Source organism: Hermetia illucens, chromosome 2 (assembly GCF_905115235.1).
Source record: "Hermetia illucens chromosome 2, iHerIll2.2.curated.20191125, whole genome shotgun sequence".
In the NCBI taxonomy this organism is placed as follows: domain Eukaryota; kingdom Metazoa; phylum Arthropoda; class Insecta; order Diptera; family Stratiomyidae; genus Hermetia; species Hermetia illucens.
This window is the reverse complement of record NC_051850.1, coordinates 118,659,839-118,682,807: the sequence shown is the minus strand read 5'-3', so window position 1 is coordinate 118,682,807 and position 22,969 is coordinate 118,659,839. Positions and strand designations below refer to the sequence as shown.

At 42.6% G+C, this 22,969-nt stretch overlaps 1 protein-coding gene across 2 annotated transcripts in view; it reads left to right on the top strand.

Annotated features, from left to right (window-relative positions):
• Positions 1 to 1,797, top strand: part of LOC119649547 (zwei Ig domain protein zig-8-like) — a 494,474-nt gene extending 492,677 nt beyond the window's left edge. For both annotated transcript variants that reach the window (XM_038051739.1, XM_038051740.1), the window contains one exon: positions 317 to 1,797. In XM_038051739.1, coding sequence (XP_037907667.1) covers positions 317 to 495 — 179 coding nt within the window. In that variant the 3' untranslated portion in view covers positions 496 to 1,797. The remainder of the gene's footprint in view (positions 1 to 316) is intronic.
• The last annotated feature ends 21,172 nt before the right edge of the window (positions 1,798 to 22,969 follow it).

Here is a 22,969-nt window from a genome sequence, read left to right as displayed (position 1 = left end):
CCTATTTCGCTGTCAGGATGCTTAACCACTTCATTCTTGAACAATGACTTTGCATTACTTGCAATTTTCCTCGACGAGGGAGCAAATGAGAATCTTCGCATGATATCACCGTTTCAGGGCATAAGTAATTTCCCCATTTATGTTTCACAGTCGTTTTTGCAGGCTCCAGTGGAATGTAGAAACCACTTTTCGTTAACATCTCGTCATTTAACGTCGACATTTATCTCACCTGCTCACTATACTTTCTTACTCATTTATAATCGTAATGGCAATCTTAAATGACTTTTTTTCTGTTCTCGTTTCTGTCTTTTCACAGGTGAACGGCCCGAGGCGATGCAAACGAGTACAGCAACGTCATCGTTACAAGCACAGACGAGGAGTTATAAACTTCTCGCTTTCTTATCACTTATTTATAGCCAATTAAGGATGTACTATCACCTTCAAGGATTCTACGTTACTTCAACTCATGGCTTATTTCTGCATTCGATACGGTGATAATTTTTCCGCGATCGAAACCATATCACATCCTATCAAGGCACCCATCGAAGAATATAATAATAAATTTCTGTAAGAAATTGGAAAAATGATAACAAAAAAAGTGAAGAGATGTGCCCTGAAGATAATGTTATTTTGTATATAGGGAGAAAAGTAATTCAGACGCTGCAAATGATTGTAATACTAAAGTTAATTTAAATAGATAAATATAAAGATAATGTACGATAAGAAGCAAGCAGATTAAAGCACGCAATATATGTATGTACGCATGTTTCCAAAAAGGATAGTGTACTTTGTAAGGAAGATAACGACCCGGATAGTAGCCCTGCAAGTTATACACCTCGCGTGGAAATAAACTTCTAGTCTGAACCTTTTGGTCACCTATAACGGTCGAGCACATCCTTTCGTTCAGTTGAATTTTTTGAATGGAAATCTGGCACTTTGTTTGACCTGTGCTGTCTTAAAAGTGTACACCACAATTGAAGATTCTTGAATTTTTTTCGTGCACAAATTTTTGAGTGCCCTATTATATGTAATAAGAGACCTTCTCATTATCATTTTGGAACTGTGGAAGCACGTGTACTACTACAATTCAGAAAATTCAATGCAGACCATGCTAAAACTTACTAATCTGAAAATAAACGACATTTCACGTCAGATAAAGTTGTTTTCGATGGATTATATGAAAATGTCGAATGTGTGATGATGGTGAAAAGCGGATGTAACTGGCGTAAACTTGAGTTAATTATGGACATCCGCATAGTCCTTGCCATATGTAAACGAACCTGTCCGATTCCATACGAAACTACTTTATGAATTCAATACAACGTGCCCCTGTCCACCATAATCCAGCATAAAATGGTGCCCGGAGTTTCAAATGTAATTTAAATAAATTTGAATGAAGAATAAAATTAAATGGAATAAAATAAAACTAACGATAAATTGGATGTGTAATCTCCTCTTGATGACAAAAACTGCACGCTTCCGTACACACAACGATGACTACCACACAAACACACACATAGGTCACATTGCCCGGAACCTCTCCTGTCCTTCCTCCCTCCACGTAAAATAACTTAATTTAAGTCCATTTGTACATACGATGCCTGAACAGGGAGTTAAAAGTAAAAGATATAAAAATAAAATAAATTTAAATAGTGAAAAGAAATTTAGTTTAAGGCAAACAATGTAAAATAAAACGAGTAATAATGTAAATTGACTTGTTCGTTAATGTTTAAAAGAGAATTATGTAATTTGACGATGGTATATAACTCTAAATCAAAGGATAAATAAAGATATGAAATGGGAATTGTGGTTTCGGTGAATGACCTTCAATTAATTGCCTCAATCGATGATAAAAATTGAAAAAAATCAGGTGGTTCTTATCGATTTCATTAAAGTTTTAAACGACTGATGAAGGCTGATCTAGTGCTAATTAGCGAGCAATACCGGAATAGGGACCCGGTCCCGATCATTTCGACTTATCGGGCACCGCTGCCATCTGGGATCGAGATGATGTTCGACTACGTGTTCTTGCTCAAAGCCGAGGCAATGGTTTTTCTGGATTAGGTGTTTAAGGATAACTTTTTCTAGTGTTTACCTGACGCCGAATGGGACGGACTTTCGGCGGCGGCTTAATGCTCCGGAGGACGCTGTTTCGCGCGGTAGGCGGTGATTTCAATGCCAGGGCGAGACTCCAGGGGGAAACGGATTCTGAAGATATCAAGAAGAACCGGGCTTATAATTTTAAACACAGGATCTACGCCAACGTTTCGGCGCGCCGGGCGGAGAAGGAAGCATTCCTGATTTCGCTTTTGCATCAAAATATCTGGCACCATCGGCAAAGGGGTGGCGAGTCCTGGAAGACGTCTCGGCATCGCGTTGGAAGTGGTTGACGGTGTGTGTGGAATGTCGTAAGGGTGAACATCCGGAAGTTCGTAGAAGCTCTTGGAGTAGGCAGAGTCGCTCTGAAGGGCACCCCGGGGATGGTGCCGCCGCAACTGACACTGCCGTAAATTCAGCGATGAACCTGATAACGACTGCGTGTAAGGCTTACATGCCCCGGAGGGGCCCCAGTGTGAACAGCTGTCTATATACTGGTGGACGGCAGTACGGAGGGAGTGTTATAAGCTCCGCCACTTAGCACAATGTTTACACGCCAACGTGGAGGCATGTGTCATAAGGACAGGGTATAGATCAGCAAAAAGGAGACTTTGTAGCGCGATAAATAAAAGTAAAGTTCGCGGTTGGTAGAACCTAATCAACGAGGTGAACGGCGACCCGTTGGTGGTGTTCCGCCAATGGGCAGACTCGCTGCTCGGGGCGATTAACGGTTGCTTGAAGGGAGGCATTTTTCCTTGTCGCTGGAAGGTAGCCAGGCTCGCGCTGATCAGCAAGGGAAAAAGATACCCAGAGCTGCCGTCTGCATATCGACCGCCGTGTATGCTTGACACGGCCGGAAAAGTGCTCAAAAAGCTCATCAGGAGTAGACCCGGCGAAGCGATCCGCGCTGCCGGGGTTTAGAACAGGGAGATCCACAGTGGACGCTATTGTGGAGGTCGTGGATGCGGTTCACCAAACCGAGGGACATAGCCGTCGAGCTCGACGGGTAGTGCTCCTCATAACGCTTGACGTCAGAAGCGCCTTTAATTCTGTAAGATAATAATAATAATCGTTGGCGTAACAATCCATATTGGATCAGGGCCTTGAAGTGTGTTAGAGCACTTCATTCAAGACCGTAACGGTACACTAGGAGGCAATGTGGTCAGCATTGCGCTCGCCCGAGATTATTACCCTGATTTGACTCAGGTACTCATTCACAGCTGAGTCGACTGGTATCCGACGTCAAATCACGATACAAATTCCGTTGCCACCAGTGAGATTTGAACCGCGACCTTCCGTACGATAGCCTTGCGCTCTAACCACTCAGCTACCCGGACGACTGTAAATTCTGTAAGATGGAAAGGCATTATAGACACACTAGACAATACTTTCCACGTGGCGAACTATCCCTTATGGATATTGAAGAATTATCTGAGAAATCGCTTCCTGCTCTGTGGAACGCTAGTGGGTCAGAGGGGCATGGAGGTCAAGTCGAGGGTAGCGCAGACATCCATGCTAGGGCCGGAACTCTGGAATGCTTCCTATGATAGTCTACTGAAGCTTGACATGCCAAAAGAGTCGCGGTTATGCAGATGATGTCGTGGCGCTTGTTGCTGGACGCACCGTCGAGCAGGCGCAGAGCTGAGTTGGCATATTGGTGCCACGGTTAAGCAGATGATGTGACTGCTCATGGTTTCACCCTTGCACTGGAAAAAAAACCGAAGTAGTCATCCTGACTAATACAAAAATTTCGATCCTGCGCCCCCTATCGTTCCGTGAGTTGATAATCGAGTCAAAACCAGCGGTTACAAACCTTGGTTTAATGCTCGATTCGAAGATGAGCTAATAGGAGATGTCTCCTTATGGGAGCAACGCACTCCGTTCTACTCTATGACCCGGAAGTATGGGCTGATGCCCTTGATAAGGAGGCGCATCGTAAGCACCTTGCTCAAGTGCAAAGACGGAGAGCTTTACAAGTGCCGTCTGCTTATCGCACTGTCTCAGAACCGGTCGTGATAGTGATTGCAGGAGTGATCTGATTTGCCCTCCTGATCAAGGAGCGTACAGCTATGGTGCTTAGCCATGAAGAACATCAACGTACCCTTCCCGAGTGGCAACTCCCTTGGCTAAATAAGCCAAGAGGCAGATGGACTGCCCGCCTCATCGACTATTTGGATCCGTGGCTGAACCGAATGCACGGTGAGATTGATTATTTCCTTACCCAATTTCTAAGTGGGAATGGAGGTTTTCAGTCTTTCGTGCACAGGATTGGTAAGACGCGATCTATTGATTGTGTGTTCTGCAATGGAGTGGCAGATGATGCTGAACACACATTTTTCTCTTGTGAAAGGTGTGATGGCTTTCATCAGCAGCTTTATGTAGACACAGAGAAGTTCTCCCCAGACAACATTATCAGAGAGACGCTAAAGGACGCTTGCAGCTGGAGTCGTATTATGTTCGGACTCTTCTTATTGCGAAGAAGATTGAATTTGACCGGTGGAGGGGCGGAACGACAAGGACTTCCCTGAACTAACTCCCTTCCTCTCCTCCCGTTTGTCAAAAAGATTCCCTAACTTGAAGGCTCCCAAAGCCGGGAAACCGGGAGAGCTAGCTCGAAGTAATGTGTGAAAACATTCCAAGCTGAGGAAGTGTTTAGTTGGTAGTCCTACAGTGTACTGTTGCGGGAGTTCAACCCTCTGTGCGTAAACACAATCACCTACCCTAGTAGAAAAAAATTAAACGCCTTTCTTAGCTCCTTACAAGTGTGTAGTATTTGTCTATCTACACAAATCGAATCTTTCAATTGTAGAAAAACTTTCATTGTTGGTAGCAAGTTCATGGTGGCTGACATATTTTATATGGTGGTTCATGGTGGCTACATATTTTAATCTCGCCTTTATTACTTTAATACTTCTAGAAGGGAAGTAATTAGGCTTTGCAATTTATTGAAGAAAAGAAAGGAAAATTAAGGACTTTTTTAAAAACAACTTTGCAATTTTCAGTTTAATCTGAATACAAGTAACGTAGATGGAATTAGTTGATTATAACAAAAACAGGCACTGTTTGTAGTCATTTTCATGCAGATATTACGCATTTGCTTGTACTCCCACCGAGTCACTGACCTTGGCTAAATTGGATTTGGATCAGAAAACAGAATGTTGAAGGCACAAAACATCTAGGTAGCGTTATTTTTGCCGATTAAATCACTGAATTCGCTTCATGGATTAACAGCGGTACATGGTGTTCAGAAATTTTCGAAACATAACATCCCTCATATAGAGGCCTGCAGAGTCAGAGAAGGGCAGTGGAATAGGTTCTCAAAACTTACCCCAGGCTGTCGGCTCCAATAGCCTGCCTGAAATTATTCACGTTAACCGACTGCGGTCAATTCAAGTAGCAGTGTCATACGAAATGATTGTTTGAAGTATCTTCTTTTTGCGGAACAAGATTGACAAACAAATGTGAACCTATTCAGAAGGGACCACCTTGAACCGAATTCGCTACTTGCTTGTCGAACGTTGCCTTGAAAACCCACATAATTATCTCGGTGGCATGGTGTTTGACCCGCAAATAACGATCCCCTGTGACGATCAGGTGAGTTTAATCACTGAATGCATCCAAAACATAGCCGCCTCCTCCCATAAGGGAGAAATGAGGAGATCCCGCCAACTGAAGACGACGGACAAATGTAGCCGCGACCTAGGAGGTATGGAAGAGTCCATGAAATTCATCGGCTTAAAACTCAATTGCCAGATACGATACAAGCACAGCCGAACTGGATAAAAATGGAGGCAAAAAGCTATACCAAGCGGCTCAATAACTTATGCTCGATGCTTAACATAGCTTGATAGGATCATGGTTCAAATCATAGCCATATTACTTTCATAATTCTAAGATGAACTTAAGAGTTTTTTTTTTCAGATTTTTTGATTTGGTTCCGCGAAAATTATGTTCTCTTTCCGTGCCTCGAACTCCGTTGGCATCAAAACAAAGAACGAGTGGCAGTTTTGGGAAGTACTAATCACAACTATATTTGGTGAAAAAAAAGTCGACCATTTTTCCACATGTTGCGACTGCCACTCCCTTAAACATAACCGAGAACGATGTTATTCTTTGCATGTGTTCACAGTTCCCATCAAATATAGGCATCCAGTGATCTCTATTTACAATCGTTTTTTACCTGAAGAACAAGCCAAACCGTTGGAGACCTGCTCGTTCAAGAATGAGGAGAACAGAAGGCTGGTCTGCAAAAGCAATTGACAATTAAACATCCATAGATATGCGGTTGGACTAACGACCCTCGGAGGGAGCCTTACATATCACGGAGTACATGCCGACGGATCCGACTCACCGATGCAAGACGCTATACCTTCAGCAGTAAAATCCCTGACTGCAGGTTGAAGAGCGAACTGTCTGATTATCAGTCACTGTGTCATCGGGTCGACGAGTATCCAGAGAACGATGTTTAGAATTAACCAGAATGCAAGGTAGGGTTTCTACAAGGCAGCTTAAAGAAACTTCAAGTTAGCTATACAGCGAAAACAATTCTGCGCAGAGGCGGATAGAGGCCCATGAAAATGCCTATAGGCCTGTACCGGGGAGATTGGAAAGTCGGACAACTGCGTAAATTACATGTCTGCATCTCCTACTAAAAATTGCTCAGGATGTGTTTTCTCAGGAGAGCACGAGCGATAATAGTCTCCCGAGACCTTTACTAATCAGAAACAGGTCGGAATACCGGAAGCTCGCGCTTCGGGTATAAAGGTTTTGTGTTCGTCTTATATAATAAACTTCAACGCATATTTTTCTATCCGTACATAACTACAATTCCAACATAATCCTTCATATTTTTCCAAACTACGAGACATACGTACATATTAGAGCCATAGATATTGCGTTCACCCTAAACAAACAAACTGCCTATTTCCGAATGCTGTACACATATATGTAAGCACGTATATAAATTGATCGTACCCATATTTCCGATTTACTTTTTATATCTATTTGAATTAGGCACTACCCGCAAAGTTCATTACCACGCATATATTAAATACTTTCATACATACATGTCTGGTTGACAGATAACTAGAAAACTGAAATAAAATAATTCTTTCCAACCCCATTCATAAGAGGTCACTCCGTTGTTGTATTGACGAATTGATATGTGATGATGACGTCGTGCAGGTTGTAGAGTGCCCGAAATTCACAAAAAATTGTAAAGTTTCACCCCCTATAACTCTGTTAATAATAGATGGGGGGGAGGGTGCCGGATAAATTTCTAAAATGTGGAAATATACTCTTATTAACTTTATTTGTGCAGATATTGGAACCAGATATATTTTGGGGCCTAGATTTCGTAGAGATGCACGACTGTGATTTTTTTCAGATTTTACGGTTGGATAGGTTCTGAGAACGAGACCTGTTACACTTTTTGGTGGTCATATTTTGAGCCCTCACTCCCGTATGTTTCACCCAATATGAGTTTTGAAAAGTACTAATTGAGCCCTTTCATTTGATACCCCACATGGCTACATTCTGTGAAAAAAAAATTTGCACCCTCCATTCACATGTATGGGGAGCCCCCCCCCTTAAACTTAACACAAGATGGTGCCACTTACTGCATGTAAAGGGAACATAAGATTACATACTCTCACCAATTTTCGTGACAATCTGTCTAGCCGTTTCCGAATAAATCGGGTGTGACTGACAGACAGACAGACCGACAGACAGACCGACAGAGCCATCAAATTGGTTACTGGCTTGGCCGAAGATGCAATCTACGGAAAGGGTAGTACCAGCAAATATTGCGTGGTAGTAACCCTGGACGTGAAAAATGCATTCAATTCGGCCAGTTGGAATCTAATTCGGAAATCCCTAGTATTCCCGCCTACCTCGCCGCAATTGTCGATAGTTATTTAACTGAAAGGAGGCTCTGGTACGACACTGATGACGGACCGCAGGAGTACGTCGTTTCCGCGGGTGTCCCGCAGGGCTCCGTATTGGGCCCACTACTGTGGAACATCATGTACAACGATGTACGTAATCTTCCCCTTCCGGAGGAAGCCACAGTGGTGGGTTACGCTGACGACATTGCACTGGTTGTTGTCGCAAAGCATCTCGAAGATGCTGAGTTATACTCAAGCGAGGCAATCAGTGCTGTCAAATGCTGGTTGGAGAGCTCTGGTCTGACGCTTGCGGAGGAAAAAACGGAAGCGGTCCTCATAACGAAGCGCCGGAAGAGAAATTACGCCTTTGTTAGAGTCGGGAATCATATCATCACTTCCAAGCCGGCCATCAAATACTTGGGGGTGGTGACAGGAAGCTCAGCTATAAGCAACACGTACAGTATACTTGTGATAAATCATCCACTGCCAGTATGGCCCTGGCCAGGATGATGCCGAACGTGGGAGGGCCACGGCATACCTCTAGGTTGCTTATAGCCAGGGTGGTGACCTCAATCATGCTCTATGTGACCCCTGTTTGGAGCGAGGCGTTGCGGATGTCAGTTAACACTAGCAAACTGAATGCAGTCTACAGGAGGACAGCTCTGAGGGTATGCTCTGCCTTCAGGACTGTCTCAGATGATGCAGCATTCGTCATCTCTGGAATGATGCCCATTGACATCTTGGCAGATGAGATGGCGAATATATACCATGCGAAGCCAATCTCTCCCTTATCGCAGACGAAGAAGGCTGAAAGGGAGAGATCCATAAATAGATGGCAAGAGCGGTGGGAACGCTCGGGAAAGGGTCGGTGGACTCACAGGCTCATTCCTGCCATCAAGGAGTGGTTGGAGAGACGACACGGTGAGATTAATTATAATCTCACCCAGTTTCTCACGGGACATGGAGGATATCTCCAATACCTTCACAGGTTTAAATTGGAGACCTCACCCGACTGTTCAAATTGCGATGGAGTCCCAGAGGACCCAGAGCATGTATTCTTCCACTGTCCGAGATTTGTGGAAGAAAGGAGGAATCTAGAGGAGACTCTAGGAGAGGTGCTGGTACCAGAAAATCTGGTGCCGAAAATGCTACCACATCAAGAGAATTGGGATGCGGTCAACTCCATGATCGCATCAATTCAAGATAAATTGCGAAAGGCAGAGGAAAGGAGAAAAACGCGGTCACGTGCTCCGCGTATAGAAGAAATGGGATTGAGCTAGAGTGAGCTGACTCCGCCCCGTGATGTAATACCTTATGGTGGTTCCGCGGGGCAGGGAGGAAGTCGGGGGTGGTTTTAGTGGGTAAAAATCCCACACGCTGGTATGTCCAGACCAGTGTCTTTTGAAGATTTCCACCTCCTCAAAAAAAAAAAAAAAAAGACAGACCGACAGACAGGCACCGTCTCGATTTTTTGTTTCACACAAAACTTTAAAAAGTAGTTGAGGTTCTCGACGGAATACCAAATAAAACCCCTAAGCTGGCTATTAGCAGAATTGTTTAAAGCATGCTTGGTGGATGGGATCTTTCCTCAGATATGGTAAGCATTCCGGTGAAACATCTTCGTACAGACAATAAATCTATTGGACACTATGAAAATGCGATGGACGGAAAGGGTGGAGCTTTTAAGTATTACGAAGCGATTACCGTTGGTGACCAAAGTCCATTCAACACGGCTAATGGAAACTTTATAAGAAGACCTGGTCAACATTGCGCTCGCCCGGGATTATTTCCTTGATTTGACTCAGGCACTCATTCACAGCTGAGTCGACTGGTATCCGATGTCAAATCACGATACAAATCCCATTGCCACCGGTGAGATTTGAACTGCGACCTTCCAACCAACGTAATACTTTGCGGTGGTTTCGCGGGGAAGAGGGCAGGATTTAGCGCATGGTTTTTGCTAGGCAACAATTCCACATATTGGAATATACAAAAACAGACAGACAGTAAACCAATTTTAACATTTCTTTTTCCTTGTTACACAAAGCCTTAAAACGGGGACATCACTCACTGCGGAAGCAGAATATTTCAAGGATATTTTCCACTAACTTGCTGTCCCAGATAGCCCAGCACATCATCCGCGATTTCTTAGCCATGTTCGAGAGGAGAATGCTCTGAAGAATTGTTGACATCCTATAGAAGGATAAATGGTAGCGGTATCGCCACCGTCTCATTGCGGATAAAATCCGGCCTTTATATATAATCCGAATAAGTGATCCGGTCCCGGAAAGTATATAAGGATAGTATCTATGGTTGAAAAAAATGGCTTGGCACACCCCGCCCCAAATAGAGCAATGGTATAGACTAGAATTCCAGAAAGCCGTTAGAAGTGGCAAACTGGTGGGCCCTGGCACTAAACCGGGATTTTTGGTGGGTTTTGACTTCCTTTTTATGGCGGTCCTAGATACAATACCGGTTGTGGTTCGGTTGATGATGATGATCAAATCCGTTTCCGTTGTTTCATTTAAATTCTAGAAATCCAACAATTTGATCTTCCATCTTCTATTGCTTTTTCATGGAAAGAGTGCACAGAAACTGGGAAGTTCAAAGCTTTCGTGAGAGAACAAATAAATTATTTGTTTGTATAAGGGCTACATGCCCGTGGAAGCGTTCATCACAAACCATAAATGGTTGTAGATAAGTTAAATAATAAGGAAGAGGCAACAAACTCCACAAACTCCATTGCAGATTTTGCTTTGTAGTGGAAGCCACTATTCTAGAATTGGTGGCGAGTGAGGCAGCCGAAACTACGTCACGTAGAAAAATGAATGAAGAGTGCAGCTTACTGAAAAATTTTGGTGATCGACAGCGATGGCCCATGGGTCTGGTTAAGGCCTTATGTTCTACACCTTCCATGGGGCACACTTTGCCCAGCTTTGACTGCAGCATTTTGCTATTAGAGCAAAGTGTTCGAATATGAAAATGGAAAGTGGTAAAGAGTCTTTGACCTAGAAGCCACCCTCGACAAGAGCCATCAAGTGGCGACCAAAGCACAGATGTCATAGTCCTTACTAGATTGATGTTCTCCCACGGGGAAGTAAGTATCTGTTTCAACTCTCATCATAGTAGAAACTGTAAATCTGACTTCAGTCGTCTCCCCCACGCCACTGGCCTTACGGCAGAAAAGAAAAGAACCCGAGAACCTGTATCCTGATATTAGATTAGTTGGAAAAAACCTTACTAAAGGAATTCTATACCTAGGGCCAATAGCAAGTTAATTTCAAGAGGAGTTACCTCTATGAACTTACCCTATGATTCTTTGTGCCCTGTGCCCTGGCAAGAATTAAGGGACCTGCTAGCTTACGAAAAATCAAGTACCCCTGAACTCTTAATAGGTTCTGATGCAAATGCTTAACATTTTTGTTTGCTGAGTTCGTAATTTTACTAGCTAGCAATGCGTGTGGTAGGGGCTTTGACCCTATGGTGAGAGGTTTCGACTGGAATGGACTTTGTAAGCTAAAATAGGCTCCGTTAACTGCCAGCATTAGTGCACGGATTTCATTGTCGTAACTGTTATTAGATGTGATTTTCGACCCTAGATAGGAGAAATTATTAACGGTCCCAAAGTTGTAGTCTCTTATATTTAATGTTTTCATTTGACCAGTGCCACTTTATGCTGTTGCTTCTTTGACTTTTAGTGCTGACGTTGCTAGCGTGTATTATGTTTTGTCTTCATTACTGTGCTGTCCAAGATCCCACCCCGCCTGCATGATTTGGATCAAGGCAGTTTCTACATCTAGTATTGTCCTTGCCATGATGTTGATATCGGAGAATATCAATAAATGGTGCTCAGCAACGAGATACCTCTATAATTGCAGCGCTGTGTGACATCTCCATTTTTGTGTATGGGACGGATAATGAATGGCTCGTTGCCAGTTGACAGGCATTGATTGGTTGTCTCACAACTTGAACGCAAGTTGATGAACCGTTTGGCGATTGGTTGGTTGCCTCCATTTAACCAGTTCAGCTGTAATTCCATCGGCTCCTGGTGACTTATGGTTTTTAACCCGATAAATTGCATGTACTGCTACTTCGGTGGTTGGTAGTGGCAGCATTTGTCAGCCGTCTTTACTTGGCCGAATCTCTAATTAGCAGATATTCTAAATGTTGAACATTGCATCAAAATACTCGACCCATCGTTTCAATATGCCGGTCAAATTACGGTCGGAAATCAGATTTGCATCCTTGTCTGGGCAGGTATACAGGCTTCATCCTGCTAACTTGTTGGTAAAATTTCTGCACCTGGTGCACTTTTTGCCTGTACTTCTCGAGTTCACAGATCTGTTGGTTTCTGTTGGTTTCTGTTGGCTTCTTTTTTCTGTCTTTAAAGTCACTTCTTTGCTAAAAAACGTTCAAGTTTGCCAGGAATGCGGCATTATTCCCTTCCGTTGGTAGCTTACAAAATGGTGTAGTTTACAAAAAGGAGTAACACAACGATATTTGCTTTCCAGGGAGGTAAACTTTCAACCTTCCAAATTAGTAAAATATTTGGAAGTTATTCTGAAGAAGATTCTTTGGCATAAATATGTAGAGGTAAAGATGAACCAAGTTCTTAGGCCGGCTCCAGACAGCCGCAAACTACAAACTTCGAACAAAGATTTACCTTGGTTTTGCGTATCAACATCGTCAACGTGTACATGTGCGTTACACTAGCTACAAACGACAGCAATTGTGAAGCAATTTGTTGGTTGGCGGGATTATACATGTGTGTGGGCAAGTTCCGGTTACTGGAACCTGATCTGGTCAACCGCAACTTGTCCGCAGACGTACAATCTCTCTGCAACCGCAACTTTGCCGACAAACGTGTAGTTTCCCTGCAACCAATAACTTCCTTCATAACTTACTTACAGGTTTGTGGCTCGTATGAAGTCGACTCAACTGCCGTTTGTCGCAACTCAGCAGGAATCAAACGCAGAGCTTCCTTAATGATTTATTTAGGATTAATGTGTGAGCGAATTGTGTTTCAGAATTCCTCTATACGAACCTTGGTGGAAGTACACACGTTTATACATTCTTACTCTTTTATTTCTGTTTCTGCTCATGAAATTTTGCCAAAAAACCGACACCACATCGGATGGGGCGTAAGCGCTGGTGAACGTACACATACCAAGCTAAACATCCTGTCTGCACGTTTGCATTACGTCGGTTTTTTGAGGTTTGGCAAGTGTGGGGATGCAAACACCCTATTTATACATTTGCACTTGAGACTTTTTGTTAAGGCTTGGCAAATATGTGGATCCGGCGATACAGCTTATAGGCTCTGCAGACGAACCTTTGCCACGACATGGGGACTTGAGCTTCATGTGGTAATATGACTACATCTAGGCTATCATTAGGACATGTTCGCTTATGCATCCATAGTCTGGTGGATTAAGGTGAACCAAATGAGGAAAATCAAATTCTAGATGCCTTTACAAAATAACATTCAATTTTCCTATGCTTGGCCTGGAACCATTAATTGCATTATCAGTAGCGTTGACCAATGCTGCCATCAGAAACTGGCACCAAGGTTGCAATAATGACAACTTTTTCTATCAAAACCAAAGGAATACACTGAAAAATGTATCCTCTCGGAAAGCAGGAACACTTGTTGGCTCTCTGATTGGCAATAATCCACTAAATGAATATCTTCATGTAATAATGAAGCAATATCCGCATAATATGTGATTATCTCATCTATGGACTCATCAGACTTTCGATTTTTAGTGTTTATGTTCTTCAGTTGCAGCGAGTAGCATCACACGCACTCTCGGGAACCCAAACATACTTCAATGAATCCAGAATATTCCATTAGATGGGTGAATAGGGTAAAATGAACAAGTAGGGTCTGAGTGCTCAGAGGCTTTGACAGACATACATAGACAACTCCAGCTATTCTTGATTTATACGTTTCTCTGGTCTCAGCATTGTATTTTTACGCAAGGTATTACTTAATGCATTATCCTTCTTCTTATTGGGGCTTGCGGTCATCCCTTGATAGATTCCAACTTGAAGATATTGATGCAGAGAATTCATGGAGAGATTAAATATTATCTCATACATTTTCTCATACACTGGGCAATTCACCTAGCCGTCCTAATTGTTGTACAATTCGAGGAAGACCCAAAGGACGTTTTCTTTAACGCCCAAAGAAACATTGTGTAGAAGATATTTGGTAGGATTTTAGCATAGAAACATCTAGTTATGGAAAGGCTTGCTTACCAGGAAAACTGGAATGAAGGATTCCTTAAACACAGGTTGCGGCCCTTTTTAAGAAAATCCCCTTTCCCATAGCCATCTGAAATATTATGGTTCACCATTGAAAGCATTTTCATAACCACCTGTGATTAGAAAATATTCAAGATGTTTAAATAAAAACTTAATTTTCTAACCTGAAACTCTTTGAAATTCATAAGCATTTCAGTGCATGTAGGTAATCCACATAAATACATATTAAAATAATTATGAATTATTGACTTTTTCTTATATTTATACATCTTGATCTATTTTCATCTTTTCATAAAAAAGTTTCCATTTCAAAATGTAGTTTTAAAAATAAACTCCCGAAACATATTTTTAGTTCATATGTCACTCATATTTTTCATAAATTCTTACCCCACACATTAGAAAAGATCTTCAGCCTGTTAAACACGTCATTATTTCAATACCAGCGCGGGATGTTTGGAAAAAGAAGGCAAGATTAATGACCTACGATTACGGATTCATAAAAAGAATTAAAATCTTCATCATATCTTAGGGTCTGGGAACTGGGGCAATGTCTTACGCTGCGTAATCTGCCAAATAGTTCCCGACCAAAAGTGAAATGCTATCTGCACATTTATGTAGCAGGCGGTCCACTAAATTATTCCAATTGAAGATAAGAGGAAATTGGAAATGCTTTTTCCTACGCGGAGAAATTAAGTGATTGTGATTTGTGATGAGGCAAACCATCATCATTATCGTTTGTGTCATACTCAGCGTATGCAACGGAACCTAGATAGTGCTCAACTAAGTCATAATAAATGACTCGCGTTGAACCAAGCAAGTCCTGAAAATTGGAGTATCTAAATGTCGACTACCGTGATAATTTGTTTGCTTGGAGAGGAAATTCTGTTTTCATAGGCTCCAATTATTTTAGTCTTCCATTCCTTCCATGTTTCTAATGCCAACTATCCGGGAGACGCTAAATAACCAATCAAGTCATCTTAATCCCCTACTCGTCGGCGAAATGTAGCAGATCCCTCAAAGTATACTGAAAATAAATGAAATCCTCAATCAAACCGCGTTTGTTAGCCTAATGGATTTATTAGGTCCACAGGGCAAAGCGCCAATCGAATATCTTCCAGTTGGACTGTGCTCAACATCAAACAAAAACGATGCGATAAATAATCCGTGTCTATAATTAATTCTCCTATAAATTAGTGATTCGTTCTGTAAAGCAATCGGAAGATATACGATCTACTAATTGTGTTGAGGAAATATGGTGACAAGTTTCGGAATCTGCTTAATGGGGGAGTATTTCCTAAAATAGAGTGGCTCACTACATACTACGCGATATATTCGGGATTATCTTGTTTTTATCGTTTTGGATCATTGGTGACAAGAATAAGAAGGTTTTTATATCTAGCAAAGTCTTTAAATTCCTCATTCAAAATTTTGACATTGGTTAGAATTTAGCTCTTGTTCCACTTTAGGACAAGAGAATGAATTTCTTTGCCTTTGTTTTCCAGCAATTTTTTAGAACAGCTTTGCTTCATCATCCCTTTTGCTCCATTAATTGTTTATGAGATGCATTCATCTTGCATTAAATACAATGGCAAAGTAATTTGCCGAAATTCAAAATCGTTGGAAAGTTACAGCGGTGGAAAGGTAAGATGGGTCACCCCGCAGTGCCTACACGTGACCTTTCAAACGCGTTTTTCTCAAAACTGAATTTTGTACGTGGTGCCCATAATTTTTCGAAAATGATTCAATGGATTTAAATGAAATTTTAAAAGAAAATTCAGCACATGTGTTACTGTCGTGGGAACTAGAATTTTTAAAAGTATTAAAAGTGGTAGCCGTCGTCTGTCCACATGAAAAAAAGAGTAGCAAAAAATCATGGGATTTTGATTTTGCGAAAATTGAATTTTTAATATTTTCAAAAACTCCTAACTATGATAGCCATTCCATACTCTGCCGGCATCGTGCGCACCGTTTCTCTCCTTTTTTTTACATGGGTGTTACTTCGGTGATGTAACTCGCCATCGACGCCATATTTTTAAGTAAAAAAAATTACACATATAATTTAAGATGTAATAATAGTAAAAACTTGGAAGCTCTTTATTTTGTCATTTCACCAGAAAAAAATTGGAAAATAACCTTAAAACAAGTCGGGACACAGGAAGTTGGACGCTTCGGGTATCAAGGTTTTGTGTTTATTTTATGTGAGAAACTCTCTTTGCAAGATTTTCCATTCGTGCAAAGCTAAGAATACAAAATACATACATGTGCATACATAATAACGACATTAATCCTGTGTTCATCCTAAATAAAAAAAATCGTCTGCATGTGCGCATCTAAATTGAGTTACGCATCTTCACGCATTTACACTTTACACTGGGAAACGCCTGCTGAAACGTCAACAACTCTACTAGCAAACCCTATCTCAACCTCCATGTGGTGATCGCTGGGAGTTCTTTCTTCATGGAAAACTGCAGACGGAGAAGGATGAAGGCGAGTCTCCTGTGCCTAAAAACGGGAAAAAATGTACCAACTGGTCCCCAGATTCGGGGTTGGGTAGGGCTGACAACCCTACATGGAAAACCGATGTTACGAAGCCACGCAAGGAGCCTTGGACAGGATGGATTTTACAACGACGAACCCGGCAACGACAACGGATTAACGATTTGCGCATTTTCTCACGGAACGTGCGCTTCCTGTACAGGCCGGATGCTGCTAAGCAGCTAGCCGATACCCTGTCCCAATATAAGGCTAATGTAACAGCGTTTCAAGAGATGCGATGGACAGGGACCGGTTTCCTGAGAAGAGTCGCTACACCATATATTATAGCGGTCATCCAGTAACCCATGTGCTCTTAGTAAGAAACTCAGCCAAATGAAACCTGCTGTTATCGACTTTGAAAATATAAGCGCAAAGTTATGCACTCTGCGTTGGTGAGTTTAGAAATATAAGTCTCATAAACGTTCACCCCCCTACCGAGGAGACTGCAGAGTCGGAGAAGGATAAACCTTCTACGAGGCAGTTGAGCGGATCCTTGAAGCCTGTCTCAAGTATGATATCAAAACCCTACTTGGAGATTTCAACAGTCAAGTAGGGACGGAGCCCGTATTCAGGCGATACGTCGGCTTCCATAGCTTACATAGGGATACCAATGACAATGGACTCCGGATTATTCAGTTGGCAATATCGTACGAAATGGTTGTTGAAAGTACCTGGTTTGTGCGGAAAGCGGTCCACAAACATACGTGGACCTCTCCAGACGGGACCACTTTCAATCAAATTGACCACGTGCTGATTGAACGCCGTCACCTCTCAGCCTAGATGAATGTCAGAATATACAGGGGGGCCAATGTAGACTCAGACCACTATCTCGTTGGCATGGTGCTCCGAGCTCGAATTACGGCACCAACTACAATCCCCTCTGATAATCAGATGAGAGTGAATACTGAAGCCATCCACAACACAGCCCTTCGCCACACCTATAAGAGGGAAATGGATGCCGCAATAACCGCCGTCAACAGACATACTGGCGACGAAACATCAACAAATGATCATCACGACCACCTGAAGAACATTATCATTGATATGGCCACAAAGATAATTGGCTCCAGCTGCAAAAAAAGTCGGAACGGCCTTTTTTGACATTGAATGTAAGCTAACTACGGAATAGAAGAATGCTGCATATCGAATAATGTTGCAGCCTTAAAGCTAATGAAAATCGCTCGCCAGGATTGCTCTGCAAATCGAAGTTAAAGGGAAATGAACAAGAGCTTTTCAAAACCATTGAGATCAGGCATATGACTGAGCAAAGTTGCGTACCCGATCAAAATGGACCCCGCTTCTGAACGGGGAAAAATTGAAAAAGAAGAAGCAAAAGCAAAAAAAGACAGATCCTAACCTTCTTTTTCTTTCTTTCTAATCCGTCTATCTCTACTGATGGCAAAATATCAGAGGGACAATCCACCATCGATCATCGAAGTCAAGGCTTCATAATAAAGGTTGTTGGATATTGAATGTTCGACCCGACCTAGACCGAAAGGAAAGCAGACAATATCATTTGCATGGTTGGTGAACAAAATCCAGGCATTCACCTCGGACACTAGAGATTGGAGTTCATGGCTGTCAGGCTTTTAAGAAGCCAGACTCTGCATATAGTCTAACGGCGAATACGGTTAACAGTACTGGCACCGTGACTAAGTTACCCGGCCGACTAGTCCCCCTCCTTTGTCTGCAATACGCTATTCGAGTGCAACTATAAAAGATCCCACCAGTCTGGCGGCGCCTCCAAGCCAAATTATCCCTAAAAGTCGTAAGGGGGTCTTAATCAAGTCTTATCTATGAACTCAGTTGTGACAATATTTTAGACCCACCCGCCTGCCTCACTGAACTTGAATGATTTTCATAATTTAAGACTTTTTTGCCCACCACAGAGTATCCAGTTATCGGCCTCAGTATTCCAGAATTACATCATCTATATTACTGAAACCTGGTTGGATGACAGTATTTTGGGCTCCGAGCTCCTCGAATGCAACTCTGTCTTTGTTGTGACAGAGAGTGCGCTGCCCTTGGCAAATCAACCGGAAACGCCCTGATAGCTGTTAATTCCTCTCTCCGTGCCGAATCAATCTGTTCCTCCTCCTCCTCCCCCAGCTACGATTCTGTCAACGTACGAGTCGTTCTACCAAACGCGTGCCCCTTTATCATATCCTGTGTATATTTTCCTTGCCTTAGCTCCTTTTCTCTGTATAAAGATTCCTTTAACAAATTATCGGAACTCCTAACTGTTTTCCCCCTTCTTCTTTCATCCTCTGTGGCGATTTAACTTTTCTATGCTCGCTTGACCTACTACTGCTCTCGAATTTGATGCTCAAATTATCCGAATCGGAACCCTGCCAAATTTAACTTTCGTAAGGTAAACTTCGAAGGTCTGGACTCAGATCTGCCGACAATCAACTGAGTCCCACCTCTCTTTCTGTTACATTCCCTCCTCTTATAATTCCCTGCGTTCTTACCTAGTCTTGTTCACCACTGAAGTTCAAAAAACCTCGTCAACTCACACTGCTAGAATGGAGTTCCAGTCTTCAGGAACCTATGCTAAGTGCATTTTGTCTGCGTTTCTGGTTCAAATTTTTAATACTTAAGTCCGGAAAGGAATGTCTGCCCTGTATTGAAGACTGACTGGGGCGTAGCGATCTCAAGCCATTCTGGTCACATATCCGCAACTCCCGCAATCCCGCTCAGCCACCTCCTCCTTCCTTTCAATTTTTTGGCTCCTTTGCAAACTCCCCCCCAAATATCTTGTGATTTACTATCCCTCTTCTTTTTCTGAGTTTATGTTCTTTTCTCTTCCACAAGTGGATGTAGGCTGCCATGTATTTCTATTCCTCAACTTACCACTTCTCTTGTCGAGTACCCGATTGGCCAGTTTGACGCCAATGTCCACCTTGGTTACGACGGTCTTCCAAACTTCTTTTTGCTTAAAACTGGTCACGCCACCGCCTTTCTCTTTCCATTATTTTCAACAAGAACCTTGTAAAGAACCATTTTCTTGGTTTGTGGAAAGAGGCTCTCATCATCCTTATTCACGAAAGTGGCGATCATACTCTTGCTGACAATTACCGTCCCATTCAACTCCTCTCCTCCTGTTCCAAAATCTTAGGAGGGTATGTTTGTAAGTAGTGATTCGCCCACTTTGGCCACATAATACTGAAAGAACAACACGGATTTGTTAATCGTAAGTCCACTGACTCTAACCTGCTCGACTTCACGAATTTTGTAGTCCAATGTATAAATGCACGACAGGAAGTGCATACTGTCTACACTGACTTTGTTGTAGACTTCGACGCTCTCGTAAATCAGATACTTCTGTCCAAACTCTCCTCTCTCCGGGTTCCTATATCACCTGTTTCATGGTTTGTATCTTACCTTTCCAACCGATCTGTCACTCCATTTATGGCAGCGGACCCCGCTCCTTTTCCGCCTTTTTCGGCGTCCTACAAGGGTCTATTCTGCTCCCTTCATTACTTTCATTTTTTATCTTCCTGCTGGCAACACTGCTGACAAAGCTCTTTGACTCCTCTCCTCCTCTCCTTTTCGGGACAAGAGCCAAAGCTTTGCGTTCGCAAAATTGATGTTGGATCAGTTACGAAGGTTAGAATCTTTTATGATCAAAAGTCCACCATACCGAGAGCCTGCATTCTAATATCAAAATTGCAAATGTTAAGACAATTCCGTGTCCAGGAACTAGTTTTGGGCATCTTGCAATGCCCAATTAATAACAAGAGGAAAGCCGCGATAGTTACCTCTGTGTACTAACCCTATGATGGGCAACAATTAAGGGATTTGGTAGTGGATCCAAAAGCAAGTTTTTCTCCACACGCTCCACATACTTATTGGAGAACAGCAAATGTAATCCTAGAAGAGGAAAACCGTTTGCTTTCGTGACTTTAGCTGGTCTCATGTCTCAAACATAGTGAGTACCCCTACGAATGAGGAAGTGAGATAATTGATCTAGAAATCGGCTTTCAAGAGAGAATTGATTAGAGACTGGTGGGTGCTAGATGAATTCTCACTGTCAGACGATGGCTGCATCAAACAATTTTATGACAAAGACGGAATCCTAAGAAACTAATTGGGAAAAGTTGAACGAGCTACTTGAAAGTAAACCGTGATTCCCTAGGCGATCTTACTACTTTTAGGAAGGTTTGAAAAGGCCTGGCGGCCGAGTCGAGTAAAACGGTTCCCTGGTGCAACTGAAAGCAACGGAAATTCAGGAATTCAGACGACTTCTGAATCGTGTTTGCAAAAGCAATAAGAATGGAGACTGGCTAAACCTCATGAACTTGCAATAATTTAAGAACCTGATAAAACGAGAAGGGTGACTCCTTTAGAACATTCGGTGAGGAATAGGGGGGACTACAAAGCTGCGTACAGTTTTTAGCAAACCGAATGGTACTTTCCCTAACTCTAGGATTGTGTCAGTTTAGACTCTCTTAGAACAACATTATGTAGTGGAACAGGGTACAGAGGTAGAAGGAGTTTCTGCAAACCTTTCAACACGAAAATGCTGCAAAAGAAATTACAACAGCTGTCGAATTCCGCGATGATGGATAGTCCACACGAGGGAGGATATTCCATACGGGGAAGCTTCTTTTTGAAATAGAGGGTCTGGGTGAATTTATAGCTTCAAGAGCACGAGAGTCACGGTTGCGGAAGAGGGAAAGGGAGGATGTTTCTGCCAATGGAGTTTGAAAAGTGTTACGCAGGGCTGAACTGAGGTAAAGTTGGAGGAGGAGCTTAGGATAATATCATCCAGGCCTTGACAAGAGGTCAGTAATGAAAGGGATTGTCCGCCAAGAGAATATGTAAAAGATGTTGGAGAGGTTTTAAGTGAATCGCATTTGAATCTAGTGTCAGCTTGTTAACCAAGCACCAACGGACCAAAGTATTAAGATTAGATAGCAGTGCAACGGAGGGGAAATAGAGGCAAATAATTTAAAGTCATCAGCGTGCAGAAGGAGAGGAACGATACAAGAAGTAGGAGGAAACCTAAGAGATGATTGACGAACAGAAGTTTAGTAGAGAGAGTTTGAAAAGGAGAATATTGTGGTCAACGAAATCAAAGGCTTTGCCGAAATCGGTATAAATAGCATGTGATGACAGGAGGCGTGAATTAAAGCATTTAGCAACGAAGTTGATAATGACCACAAGGCTTGAAGCTGTATATCGATGCTTCACGAGACAATACTGTTCTTGAGGTGACCAAAGTGTATGGTCAGCCAGTCGTTACCGAGAATTTTGAAGCAAGATGAGATGAAATGAAGTTCACATCTAGTGTATGATCTCCGCTCCTGGGAATAGGGATGATAAGGGCCTCTTTACAGAGGTGGGGAAAGAAGCATTGTTAGTAATGGAGGAGGAAGGTGTGCCATTTCCAGTTAAATAGGAGAAGGCTTGGAAGCCCATGGACTGGGTCCGACGTTGGTGTCAAGTTTACTAATGAGGAACTCAACTCAATCCGGACTGAGAGGAATGACGAGAGATTTTGGATCAAGAAGTGGCATGGGGGAGTACGGAATAAACACGGTGGAGAAGTAAGAAAAATCAAGGTCCTAGTATTGAAGTGGGGAATTGGCAGTGAGGTCAGTAAAGCCATTCCAAACTACCGCGGCCAAGGGTGGCCTCGATGCTCAACAAGTATCTCTTATGCACTATTTCAATTATCGACTTCACTGTGGAGTGCATAGCCTTCAAATGGGCAAGGTCGGCGTCATCCTTTGAAGCCCGAAACTTCTTCCGCGATGCATGTTTCAGGTGGATGTGCTTGAATCCTTAGATCTCCGTGGAGAATCAAGTTGGATAAGAACAAAGCCAAATAGGGCAGGATATTATAAAAGGTGCCAGAGGCTTGATCACACGTGGAGTTGGATAATATGTGATCTCAGTTGATTGGCGCTAAGGCTGAATTGAGACCGTCAAAGTTGGCTTTATGGAAGTTGAACTTAACAGATCCATGCCCAGTTTTTGACTTTGAGCGAGGAGCTCTGCTTCAAAATCAAGTAGGGGGGGGGGGCATATGGGGATGTGCAAGGAAATAGATAGAGGTCACGCTCGGGGAGGTTAGAAAGGAAGAGATCGAAAGTGCGGAGCAGCGAGGAGCACGTGGAGAGTCCTAAGCAAAGCCTGCACGTTGTGGATTTCCCCAGTTGCTATAGAAGTAAATCAAG